The 14,042-nt window shown below is 40.2% G+C and overlaps 1 protein-coding gene across 2 annotated transcripts in view; it reads right to left on the reverse strand.

The window, feature by feature from the left end:
• Positions 1-224: 224 nt before the first annotated feature.
• Positions 225-14,042, reverse strand: part of PRDM2 (PR/SET domain 2) — a 41,230-nt gene continuing 27,412 nt past the window's right edge. The window contains exon 4 of one of the 2 annotated variants that reach the window (XM_075721575.1): positions 225-333. In XM_075721575.1, the coding sequence (XP_075577690.1) occupies positions 225-333 (109 nt within the window). Of the gene's footprint in view, positions 334-11,249; positions 12,413-14,042 lie in introns of those variants that run through there. The other variant, XM_075721576.1, reaches the window with a different exon arrangement.

Genomic DNA, 14,042 nt, shown 5'->3' on the forward strand with positions numbered 1-14,042 from the left:
CCTATTTCTGACACAGGGCACCTTGGTCTCCCCTTCACCTTCTTAGCAGCGACCAGTTACAACAACAGCAAAGACACCACGGGTTTTCCGAGGCTCGGAGAGTATCTGTAAAGCGCTTCGCAGTCCTTGCCCACAGAAGCCCCAGACAGGTAAGCTCTGCCCATCTCCCGTGGCAGCGCCTGACTGCATGGCTGTACCTGGTTTGGTTGGACATGCAGAGGAGTCTATTCCTTGAAGAAGTGGGATGCGGAGCAGTTGGATTTCTTGCATTGCCTGGTGCTGGTGTTATGCGAAGAGGAGGAGGGACATCTAGAGGCCATGCGGAGTCTGTAACTGTACAAAGAGGCAGAAGAAACTCATACACATGCGTTAGGGTACCAGGGGAAAAAAAGCAGAGACACGCTTTAGGGCCCTGTAGGCGCTTTAGTACGTGATGAGAAAGAAACCCGGCACTCCACTCACACCGCAAGTATGGAGGGCCACTTCTGAAGGCAAGAGGATTTTTTTGCCTTGTTCTGAACTTGCCCTGTTAGTTTATTTAAGCAGGAACCAGACAACGTCAACTGGAACTAGCATCCAGCCTCCCACCCGATGTCCCAGTTAGAGACCCTCCAACTGGGACAGCCAGACAAATCCACACTTACGTAAAGAACAACCAAAGAGCCACGGTCTATTTTCTCAGGACAGTCCTCATCAGGTTTTAAAATACGTATTTATGGCAAAGGGGTTTTACTTTATATAAGCACAATACCACATCTGGTCACCTTTCCCAAGGTCAAAGCCTGCAGTACACTGTCGCCACTACAGCACTGGCAGACTTGACGACCGCGCGCACAGGTCACTACAGCGAGCGCTGCTACAGCGCAGACGATCTCTTATTTCACTTCAAATTTTAGACTAACTCCAGGAATCCCAAATTAAAAGTGAAAATCAGAGATTTTAACTGACAGCATTACACCTCTGTGCACTGTGATTTCAAGAAGCCTGCAAACACGAGTCAAAGCAAGGGAAGTAGAAAGGCTTATGCCCTCTTCTCAACATACAATCTCAGTTCAAATGTATACCCAAGCTAAACTTTCTTACATTAAAAGACTAAAAAAACCCCAACCCTATTTGTTTTTAAATTCAGCATCTTTTGCTACCTTGCACATACTTGTACCTCCTTGGTGCATGCAGACGCATGTCCGCTCCCCCTCGCACCTGTGCACCCCCATACTTGCGGTAATTACATACCTACCTTCTATATGCAAATTCTTCAAAAGTCTAACCAAAACCAACTACTTATGTTCTTCCAAGGGAACGTCTTTTGAGACAAAATTATATTACATTACAACGTATCTAAGACAAGTTAAAAGCTAGGTTTTTCTCCAGGTTATTTTTAGAGTTCAATACACACCCTTTAAAGGAGATTTCAGTTATTGTTTGTCCTTACGTTCAGATTTTGTAGTGCAGTGTAACTGCAAGTTAGACATAAAGAAGTGCAAAATTTTCCATTACAACACAAAAACAAAGCCACAAAAATTTTGAAAAGTAAGCAATTCAATTATTTCCAAATTAAAATTTGTGGTTAAAATAGTCTGCCAAAGTTTTGTTATTGTTATATGTAAATCATACTCTCCAGCCTTTGTGAATTTAATACTAAAGCATTCATCTAGTGTGTAAGAATCAGAAAGTGGTAATGAAGCCAACGAAAGCCAGATTTTGTTGTCCCATATAAGGACCGTTACCAAGGGAAACAGCAGAATATCCAAAATAAGTTTAGTTTGTTTGGCTTCGGGTCTTTACTATAACTAGAAGAGAGAAATTTTAGTTTCTTTTTATTTAGAATGTTTCTATTTAAATAATGCTTGATGTAAAAAAATTAATTATGACTTAAAGTTCTTCTGTAATCAATAACATCTGCGTGTTATTGCATGCAATAAGCCAATGCCTAGATCCTGTGGGAAACTAAAAAAAAAAAAAAAAAAGCCTCAAATCCAAAGAGACAAAGTAGCTGAGAAAATCTGACCTGCATTTCCAAATGCACACCCCTCATCCCCCCCCAAACCAACATGCTCAAGGGATCCTTCACCCCCTAATTTCACCTAGCTTGAAAGCTAATAGACCACTGGCTTATTATTCGGAAGTTGAGGATCAGAGGAACGAGATAAAAAGGGATTGTTTTTCGAGATAGAAACTGAAATTGGGTTCTTAATGGAGTTCTTACTGTGGCCTTTCCATTCTGCTCTCAATCAGCCGTGCACTGAAACCGCACGGCAAAGCACCCGCGGCTCGGCAGAGCGGAGACGCTCGCTCTGCGCAAGCGGTTAGGAAATCAGTGCCCGCCTCTGTACCGGCATTAAACCCAAGTGGACCCATAACTCTGTTTTTAAAGAGCCTGTTCAAAGCAACGCAGGGATGCCTGGATGTTTTAGGAGTAACTCCCTGGGTCTGCAAGACGAGCTAATCTCAGAGGGGGAGGGGAGCCGAAATACCCCCACCGCGCGTAGGAACAGTTACTGAGATTGCTATTTTCAGCGCTGTCACTTTGCACCTGCTTTCACCATCACCCGTGCTGGGGTAACTGGAGACAGGCAAAAGAAAAGGAATTCTCAGACGGCCTGTGCTGATGCAGCCGAGCAATAAGGACTTTATCGGGAAGGGGCGCGGGGGCTGTACCCCAGCCCCGTCACACCGCTGCGCGCGGTCCGCATCCTGCGCCAGACAACAGAGGACAGGCAGCGCGCCCCATGCTGCATCCAGCTCTGTCGAGGCCATTGTTTAGGAACAGTCCTAGCTGGAAAAAGAAAGAAAAAAAAAAAAAAAAAGGAAAAAAAAGAAGGGGGGAAAAAAAAGGAAAAAAAAGAAGGTGGGAAAAAAAAGGAAAAAAAAGGGAAAAAAAAGGAAAAAAAGGGAAAAAAAAGGGAAAAGGAAAAGAAGGAAAAGAAGGAAAAGAAGGAAAAGAAGGAAAAGAAGGAAAAGAAGGAAAAGAAGGAAAAGAAGGAAAGGAAAAAAAAAGGAAAAAAAAGGAAAAAAAGGAAAAAAAAAGGAAAAAAAAAAAGGAAAAAAAAGGAAAAAAAGGAAAAAGAAAAAAAGAAAAAAAGGAAAAAAAGGAAAAAAAGGAAAAAAAGAAAAAAAGGAAAAAAAGGAAAAAAGGAAAAAAAGGAAAAAAGGAAAAAAAGGAAAAAAAGGAAAAAAGGAAAAAAGGAAAAAAAGGAAAAAAGGAAAAAAAGGAAAGAAGGAAAGAAGGAAAGAAGGAAAGAAGGAAAGAAGGAAAGAAGGAAAGAAGGAAAGAAGGAAAAAAGGAAAAAGGAAAAAAGGAAAAAAGGAAAAAAAGGAAAAAAAGGAAAAAAAGGAAAAAGAGAAGAAAGAGAAGAAAAAAGAGAAGAAAAAAGAGAAGAAAAAAGAGAAGAAAAAAGAGAAGAAAAAAAAGGAATAGCATCAGAAAACATACTATGCTTGCAAGAAAAAGGGCACAGAAACCAAATGTCAGGCAGCAGGAAGGACTCGTCCACACCAAGTTTTCTCTTTCAACTAGGGCTTTTAAAACAAGATAAACGATTTTGGTAAATGTACTAGCTATACCATAAATTAAACCTAAGCCAAAGTTAAATGATGCCCTTTTTTTTCACATGTAGACAGGGCCTTTAAATCTCTGTCTCTCTCTCAACTGAAAGCACACCCTAACTAAAGAGAGACAAGTCACTCAATGTGGTGAGGCTTGCTACAATAAAAATCACTAAAACCCCGGTCTTACAGCCTTCCATCTTTGGATCTGAAAGTGTTTTGTGGTATGAGTCAGTACCATAATCCCCATTTTTCAGACGCAGAACTGAGTCAGAAGGAAAATGATTTGCCAAGGTCACCCAGACAATCTGCAGTCTTAAAGCAGAGGCAGGACCAAAGGCGAAGGTTGCTCTATCACGCTGCATTACCATTCCCCAAGTTAAGTTGTCTCACGAGTACCTAAGAAGTTTCACCTTATTTGTCTAAATCAAATTCCTACTTCCATATACCTTCCTCGGCCACTGAGCCTGGGGATGAGCAGCACGGGCAAACCAGGCGCCTGGCAAAAATGCCAGATCCTGGCGCACACCCTTCCCTCAGACATTCTCAAAATACATTTGGTATTTTTAATGCAAATTACCTTGTCTTCTACCACGCTTGTGCAATTAACATTCCTCCAAGTCGCTAGTTTAGTTCACTAGAAGCGTCCCAGAAAAATAAGCCACGTTACTTGTGGGAGGAAGGCTTGCAGCGACCCGGCACGGCTGTTGGGCACACCAGTGAAATTCAGCGAGCCGCGCAAAGTCATCGCAGCACGCGATAAAACATTCAGGTAACTTAGGTTCCCATCTTTACATCAAGGAGCGCGTTTTTCTTGCAGGGCACGCACTTCTATGCCCCTAATCTAAAAAAAAGCCATGCGTGTGGTCCAAAATCTCGGACACACGCACACACTCCAACAAATCTCCTAACAACAGGCATGTCAGGGGCATAGTCTAGCAACAGTGTTTACTCCTCTGAAATAAAACAATGTCTAAGCTGACACAGACTGACTTCTAAAATAATTGACTGCCTGGAAAAAAAAAGAGATAAAGAGGTGTGGATGATTAAGCCTAAATTCCTGGCTTTGCAGAATTAGGCAAGGTAATTCTACAGGCCAGAAGGCAAGCGAGGGGGGTGCGGGGCATGGATAAATGAGATTTCTGGGCTTTCTGCTCTCAGTGAGAACTAAAACATCGTGTTGCTAACTTAACTGGCATGTACTCTCTTGCACTAGCATCTTGCTTAACGGGAAAGTAAATACACAAAACAAGGACTTGGAAAAACATCAACCACCAATTACATGAACTTCTTTAAATTTTTTTTTTTTTTAAGTGAAACAAAATAGTTAGCAGGACAAAAAGGCTTGTGGATAGAATTTTGTTGAGGAGGATGTCTCTCTCTTTTCTGCGGGAGAGTCCTGCCTCTGTGTACAAAAAATGGGGGAGCAGCAGAAAGCGAAAAGGATCCTCACGTGCCATACTGCAGCTATCTCGAGACTTACGTGCGTTTTATTTACGAAAGCGGTGAAAAAGCTGCGACACGTCAGGATTTTATCTTGCAGTCACGTGATGCTGAAGGACACAACATGAATATTATGATTTTATGGTCAGGCCTTTCACGAATCTAAACTGGAAAAACCCGTTATTGAGATCCTTTGCATTCTCAACTTTCAAGAAGATACACAGCAGCACTCTCCAACCGCAGTGCTTCAAAGAACTTAATAACTTTAAAGCAGCATTGCTCCCCCACAAGAACTCAAAAATTGTTTTGTTTCACGCACGTGCTCTAGAGTTCAAGTTTCTTCTTTGTTGACTTAGTTTCCACTCCCAGTGAAATCCTGCTTCAGACCACTATTAACTTCAGCGACGAACACCAAACCAACATTGAGAACTGCTGGAAAAAATCTCACAGCATGCCTACAACTCACCTGGGGGACTGCCTGAAATTAATGTATCAAGACCATTTTACTTAAACATAACTAGATTTTCAAAAGCAACTAGCAACCTAAAGTAGCCACTTTAAAGGGATTTAGCACTGAGGATGGCTACTGAGCTATTTCAGAAAATCAGTCTCCTTGATGGTACTCCAAGTTGAGCTCAAAGAAATTATCAGTCACTTGAAGAAATCTTGGTCTAGGTCTATAAATTTAGATGAACGGTATCAGGTCAGCAATTTATCCTCCTGCCCTTTTAAAGAAGCGCAGAGCATTGTGTGAGCCAAAAGGTGAAGAATGTTAGATTAAAAATAGCAGCGCGCAAATACATCTTCTACACTGTCAAGTAATCTAATCTGATAATTTGATAAAAAGTTTTTATCTACTGAACCACATTCATGGCAGAGGAAAAGCATGAGAAAACTTCATCGCACATAGGAAAGACTGATTTTTATTTAGCTTTATACAGAAATGGTTATTCCAATGAGTTCAGAATGATTACTGAAGGCTAGAGAACTAGTATGACCCCTCAGTCCCGCACCTCTCATTACATAAAAAAGAACACAGAGAACAAAAAGTGCTTTTGATTTAAAAAGACGGATGAGTGAAAGCATTTGCCATAAGGAATGCGGAATACAACTTCAAACTCCAGCGACAGCTGAGTTTGAGTGTGCAACTCTCCAAAGCAGCTCAGTGACGGAAGAATTCATTATTCCTCATCTTCCTGCCTCCTTCCACACTGCGATGTTTAGCAGAAATCACCGCACCTAAAGGAAATGCTAAATAAATTCTGCCACCAAGTCACAGCTGGACCAGGCTAACTGTACGCACACACGATCCGCACAAAAGCGAGTCTGCTCAGGCTGCCCGAGCGCTTCCAAGCCAGCTGCCCCCACGAGCAGCGCTGGAGCCGCGTCGCTGCTCGCGGTTCAACACCAGCTGCAGCAAGGAGCACAGACTCAGCTCTCCTCTTTCCGCTCGCTGCCAGGCCTTCCAAAATGCCCTCAGCAGGTAGCACATCCTCTGCGTTCTCGACAAAATCACTTCCCTGAAAAAGAGTCCTCACGTTTACTTCACCGTAGGCATTTAACTTTGCTGAGTAGCGTTGCCTAACCTGCAGGAATTGAGACAGGATCTGCCGAAACAGGCCCAGATATGAGACTATTCATCTTTTTTGACTGACACAGGGCATTACGAGTAGTGCAAGTCTCAATTTTGCCGTTCATCTGAAAGGCAGCACACCTCCAGCGTGTACTACCACCTCGCACCATGCAGACTGAATGCTGAGCCTGTATTTCTGAAAAATGGAACATCACCCGCTGAATAATCAAAGCTGTTTCTCACAACCCTTTGGCAGTTTCTGGGAGTACTGTCATCCAAAACATGACTCAGAGACCCTGTTTGGCTTGTGAAACATGAAAGTCTTACAAAAAATAAGCAGAGATATATATATACAAACAAAGTGCATGTTGCTGAGTACTATACTGTTTCACAAACCACCTGAGCTTTGAAAAATTAGGAAAATGAAGCCGCTACCTATCTTTGAAGAAAAAGCCTCCCTCCAACTTGATGCCTGCTCAAGCTTCCCTTTCAGTTTTACTGCCTTGTATCTGGTGGGGGGGGGGGGGGGAAAGCAGTATTTCAATGCTCTTTTTCAAATGCATGCTTTCAAAAGTACACTCTACCAAAATAATTTTAAAAGACTTACTAAGAGAAGTAAACGTGCACGATCAGCAAAATGAGAACGAAAAGCGATGAAGTAGGCATGAGAAGCAGCAGTCAGAGGTGACTCAACAGCAGTAAGGCTTCCTCTTAACTAAGGAAGAGGTTTAAAAGCAGTTAGTGGCTGGAGAGACTGTGGTCCAGAGACAGAACAGGACTCCAATACCTCCTGCTCCTTTCCGAGCTCTGCCAGTGATCCCGTATTGGACACTGGAGGCTGCACACCAGCAGCTTCCTTCCCCACTCTTGGTCCAGTATCTATTTGCATTTTAAACATCTGGGTGGGGACCCTTGCCTGACTGCAAGTGATGAGCACAAAGTCGCCCCAACTTCAGCTAGTCTGACTGTTACCTTGGTACTAATTTCACTCAAAAAATACCTAGAAGACATTACTTAAATTGCAAAGTCAAGATCCCAAAGAAAACTTAGGAAATGACATCAAGTCATTCGTGCGTATGGAATAAAGACCCATCTTTAATAACATTAACATTTTTCACTGTCTCATTTGGTGTGTAAAACAGACCATTAACCGCACGCCTCATACGCCATGCCTTTCTTATAGTGTTTTATTTGCATCTTGCTCTGAAACAGAATTATTTTCCTCACCTTCCCACTCTTCAAAAAAATACTGGAAGGTCCTACACATACTCTCTTCCATTAGAGAGCTGCTATTCACTTTTAGAGCAGCTCCACCCTATGAATTAAGTGACCTGGTTTCTACTAAAAAAAATACAGTATGCAACTATATAATTAAAATACATCACATGGCATACATAAGCAGGAAACTCTGGATTTTTACTGCAATCTGAATATAAGCTTTTTTGAAATCTCTTGAGCACTTGAATTTGTACTTTATGCCTGAGTGTCTTCTAAGACATCTCTTCTGAGTAGCCTTTAGCTCTCAGTTCACTAGACATGGGGTAACTGCCTGTCCACAAAGTTTAGATGAAGGAGTCCACTTCAAAAAGTAATTCAGATTGCTGTGGCTGCGTAGGTGAAACTTTACAGAGTTCCCATTGAACTTCTGTAAGATTTGTGCATCCAACTGTCGAGCGCTTTTCAAAACTCCAGCTACGGCTTAAAAACACCAAACATGACACGGTATTAATTCTACAACAAGTATTAATATTCTATTTTTAAATACTGTATAGGGGTGACCCAAAATCAGCTTTGCTCTATATTGGTATCAAAGTATCCTCAGTGAAATTTCCTGCTAGTCCCAAGAGTTTCTTTCTAATTCTTTACCAGTTTAATTAAATAGAAGATGTGGAAGTTTACCTCTTTTCCGTAATTCACTTACCACAAAAGCTCAGATCCAAACCAGCATGCACTTGTTGTTCAGAATCTATCCTTTAGCCCATTTTCATCAGGAATAGAAGTAGAATATCACGTGACTCGTGCAGATCACACATTCAGTAAATAAAAGCTAGAATTAGCATGTAAGGTCTTCTAAGTTCTCTTTTTAAGGTCATTCACAAGCTATTTGTCTGTCACAGCTTATCACTTGCAACTCCGCTTCTTAGCTGAACTTGGCTCCAGTAAAAGCTGGAACTGGCCCCATAATTTTGGAAATGAAGCCACAAACCTCAGTAAGTGCAGCGCTATTCATTTCTACTACATTTAAATTGCGAGTTTACACATCAGCTTGCCAGGATCTAGTTTTCTATGACACCTCCCTAAAGAAAATCCTCAGGGCCTAAACCAGTTTAAATAAAAAGGCTTACGATACAAAATGCCGACAAAACGTAGTACCAGAAACACACTAGCCTAAATCCGCTAGAGGCAGCTCGCGCAAAGGGCCAGGAGCTTGCAGAGCAGGGCAGGGAACGCCGGATCCACGGGGCCCGGCTGCGCCCCCGGGACCGCCCGGCAACGCCTAGGACCGGGCACATTTAGGATTCTCTGATACAAGCTGGTTCGAACTCCTTCTCGCACACCGGATGGTGGGGGGGTGGGGGGAAGGCGAGCGCAACGTGTCAGACCTCCCATCTCCACACGCACTTCAGCATTACTGTTTTTCCTACACTGACGCTGCATTTGATCCCCACCAGCATGTCAGTCAGGCTCTGCGAACAGGACAAGTTTTAATTGTTTTCACTGCCTGCTTGGATGCATTCCAAGGAATGTCAGCACTTTGTGGGCATTGTTACAGCTCTATTGTTGCGTTCAGATCATAACGAGGCAGTTGTAAAGGCCACAGAAATTCAATTATGCAGATGAGATGCAATAGTAACAGTAACTATAAAAGTAGTACATTTCCTATCCGTGAGGAGTTGCCTATCTAGGAACGAATCGTCTTCCTTGACGATCAGCTCTCATTTTGGAATAGAGATCTCCATCACACAGCACTTCACTTGAGAACTGGTGCGTACGAACGCACGTGAACATCTCAGCGTGGCGACACCCTTGGGACACGACAGGATTTAATATCACAGCAGAGACACAGTGCAGACAACGGCAACAGGAGTTCTGCCGTAACATTAAGGAACGAGGGAAGGAAGCTGGTTTAGTTACGATCAGTCATCTCTAATAAATCCCTACAAGGTGATCAAAATACCGAGACTGCAGTAAGACCGACCACCAACTGGTATGTCCTTTGTCAGTAACAGAAGGTGTGAAACAACTAGTTAAGGATAAGTTTATGTCCCACCCTCAGTAACTTCAAAACTACAGGAGAGTTTTTACCTTTCTTTCATGTTTCCTAATTCTTACAAAATACGCGCATACAACTACAGGTATGCAAACCAAAATGTTTTCACTCAGGTAAATAGAGTAAAACCTAATCAATACTAAACCCCCTACTGGGGCTGTCCTACCACCTAACTGATAGAATCACTGCTGTAAGCTAGATTAACAATTCACCTCTTTAATCATGGTGCAACTATCAAACTGCAGTGTATATTGTCACAACGCAGATGTGCCTGCAAAAAACACTCCATGAACAGCGTTAGGACTTCTGCATCGCTGTGCCAGATTTTCCCTATCAGTTAAATTCAGGGAAAACTTTGTTATGGAGAGGGTAACACGTTCAAGGAATGACATACCACATGAGAAAATAAAGAGGGAGTTCTTGCCAAAGACTCTTACTCAAGCAGAACTATTAATTTGGATAGACAACTACATAAAATATTAACTTCCTACTGGATTAATAGTGAATATGCTAAGAAATTGGCGACTCGTAATACCGTTAGTCTGAACGATGTTACATTATTCCACCCAACTGCCACACAAATATGGACACAGACACTTCCAGCTCCACTGCAGGAGGCAGAATGCGTATCTTGGTGGTGGAATACAACGTTCCAAAATTCTCAGAGCCAAAACTCTTTACATATTTAAATTAAACTATTTCACAAGTATATAAAAATAGAACATTATAATATCAGAAAAAGTTGAAACGGTGCGTGCAATCTTAATTAAAATAGTTTAAATTTATTAACTGAGTCCAAAATTAAAAAACCCCTAAAATCTATGACTAACTCAGAAGTGTCAAATTGGTATAAATTTGCTTCAGTGAACTGGGTGTAGACAACTAAAGGATGCAAGCACACTTAATTCCTTCTAGATGTACATTGTTTCATTTTTCCTGGTACATCTGGTTTCCATACAAAAGGCAAGTTTCCCACAAGTTTTTTAAAAAGTTTACTTTATTGGTTACAGTTATATAAAATGTGTCATGATAGTTCCATCTAGTTGGTCATTAAGCGCTTGCAACACCACAGAGACTCTTTAATACATCTGCGACTTACATGATGCATTGCATGCCGGAGGAGAAAAACCCTTCTTCAGTTGCTTACCTGCATTTACAGTATTTTCAGCAAGGCTACAACGTTCAAAAGCAATGACAACCCCACTTTTATGTCAAATTGTAATTTTTAATGTTTTCATTAGAATAGTCTTTATATCACTCTCCAATAGAAGAAACAATATAACTAACAGCAAACTTTAATACAGGAACATGCTCCAAGATTAACAACCCAAAATGAAAACAAAATGAAATTAATGTAAAATGTAAAATCACATATAGTACAATTGAAGTGTCCAAAACAATTTAAATAATTTTAAATATTTTATTTTTTTAAACTTGCTACAAATGCTTTATACAATATTTCAACATAAAGTCCCCATAACAGAAATGTAACAAAATGGGAATGATAGTGAAAGTGAAAGTTAAAGTGGCACAAATTCACCAAACAAGTATTAAACTACAAATTTTAAGAGGTAGATTACTTTTGAAGTCAAGAACAAAAAATAAAAGGGGTGGCTGTATAAAGAAACTAGTCACTTTCCATCAATTCTGTCATTAATCTTGAAAGCTATATGAACACAAGACAAACTGTATTTCCATAAAAAGCTGTTACGAACAACAGACCAATTTGTTGCCTTAAGTTATTAGAGGTGTACGACCTTTTAGAGTAATTATATATTTAACTTTCAAAATATACAGGTATGTAGTCCTGGTCTAGCCTTCTTATCAATAAAAAGATACACTGCATTCATTATATATACGGTATTTAGAAACCGATATTGGTATTTCATTGCTATATAAAGTTTCATTTGCGTGTATAAATAGGAATTTGGAAAATCCATAAAACATCCAAACCAGGCTTTTTCCCATTGTATGCTGGACATCTAAAAGACTCAGAAAGTGAGGAGAAGGTGGGAAGAAAAGGAAATTCTGTCGTGCTAGGTTGGCCTCTACCAATTCATTTAGTCAAAAGGCTTTAAGAGACTTAATACATGACAGAAGTACTTTGAGTGCAGCAACATGTGTTGTCCCTGAATCTACACTGAATTACTGACAAAACTAAGGAACCTGCTTTGCCAAGTATACAACTGAACTGCCTGCATGCCATTCAGGAAGGTACGGACAAAACCAGGATCTGAGCAAACAAGAGAGCAAAAGATTTGGTTTCGTTAATCCCACTATTCCTTTCGATGGTTTCGTGTGGGTTTGTTTTGTTTTTCATAGTTCCCTTCTCTTTTATCTGAATCATCCTGTAGCCCAGCATGTGTGTCAAGCCCAAAATAAGAAAAATCTATGCCTGACACTGAATATTAGCAAGAAGCCTGCAGGCAATTTTATGATTGTGAGTCAGCTTCAGCTGGTTTCGCAAGCTTGGTGGATTTCACATCCATTGTCGTAGTGCTTATCCTAAGTTGAGCATGCAACAGCTCTACCATGTCATTAAGGGATTTTTTTGTTTGGTTTGTTTTTACAGGAGATTCCTAGAAAATAAAAAACAAAAACTGAAGATAAATGACAAAACAAACTATTTGTGAACGGAGTATGTTTACACAGAAAAACTGAAAGGTGAAAAACAAATTTGGAGACAACTATTACATGAAGCAAGTCTTGAAAAAAATATTAAGAATTAAGATTTCCAGGGGGGGGAAAAAAAACCAAAACAAAAAACAACAGTGCCTACAGAGTAGAATCAAAGTTAGTCTGTGCTGACATCAGTGTATGAAGGCAAAAAAGTACTTCATACTATATACTTGATATAAAAAAAAAGTTGACTAGACAATCTATATTTATGAACATTATTGCAGAAACAAAAAGTAAGAACTCTTCTAGCACACCTATTCATTAAACCAGTAAAGACTGCACGCTACCAAAGTAAACTAACAGTATTTGAGACAGTCAAGGAAATCTTACCCCTAGGTAAATTGTTATTTACCCCAAATACTATTAAACAATTTCCATATGCACAGATTTCCAAATACTTGGTTACTTTGCTTAAGGTCAAATGATTAATTTAGATGCAAAGATGTGTCATTCTAGCTTCAAATTCTACTGCTCTGTTCTGGCATCATTTAAAAATACAGTTTCGCACATAACACTCAAGAGAGCAGCTGATGAGAATTAAGTAACATGAAGATGTTTATGTCCCAAGAGGACAGACCTGGCAGACAGTTCTTGTTCCTTAAAGGCATTTTTTACATCATTAGTCTCCAAATTCCAGTAACCTTTTTCTCCTTCAACGCATCCTAATTTGGGTATTGACTATTTTAAGTCAAACTCCCCTCTAGCACTTTGAAATAATTCTGTTACATTGAACCTTTACTTTACAAAGTATTTCCTCAAAATTTTCACCTAGGAGGTCTTCACTGTAAGACACGCAAGCTGCAACAGTTTGGATTTTGACACTTCTCGACAAATTCTGCTAGGGGACACTTCTGAAGGAGGCTGCCAGTTCCTCCCCCTCCTCCACTATCAATCACTTTGATAAAAAAATACTACCTTCAGCCATAAATCTGGTGTTAATCACAGCCATGCACTGCAATTACCACAACCAAAAGAATTCTTAACTACCAGTGACCTTTGTGAAAGTTACTCGGCAAATCCGATACCTGTTTCCAAGAATAACGGGACAGGAGCATGCTAGTAAGAGTTATAAACACTTTGCCAAATATCCTATTGATTTGAGCGACTACATAGAGACGTAAGTCGGGACTCAGGCACGTAGATTAAGGTTTTATTTATTTATTGAAGTATTACCCTTTCTTGTGATTAAAATGCTTCTTCTCAAAACAAAATAGAACTTTAATTATAAAATTTGTTTATACTGAAACGTAAGAGCATGATACTTATAACAAATTTACATGTTCATGTAACCTTTCTTACACATCTATTTCCCTTATTTTAAGTATTTAATGATCTGACTCAATTAGTATGCATATACATTTTTGAAGTATTTGGTCATTGGGGGGGTTATATGATATGCAGAGAATGCTTTTTATTAAAAACCAACAATCAAGTTATTTTAGTGAGTAAAAAAATGCAGTCATGATTTTTAGCTTAGCAAACCGCCATAAACTGAACCTAGAATATTCTGGGCCACCATACATGGTAGAT

Source organism: Pelecanus crispus, chromosome 15 (genome assembly GCF_030463565.1).
Source record: "Pelecanus crispus isolate bPelCri1 chromosome 15, bPelCri1.pri, whole genome shotgun sequence".
In the NCBI taxonomy this organism is placed as follows: domain Eukaryota; kingdom Metazoa; phylum Chordata; class Aves; order Pelecaniformes; family Pelecanidae; genus Pelecanus; species Pelecanus crispus.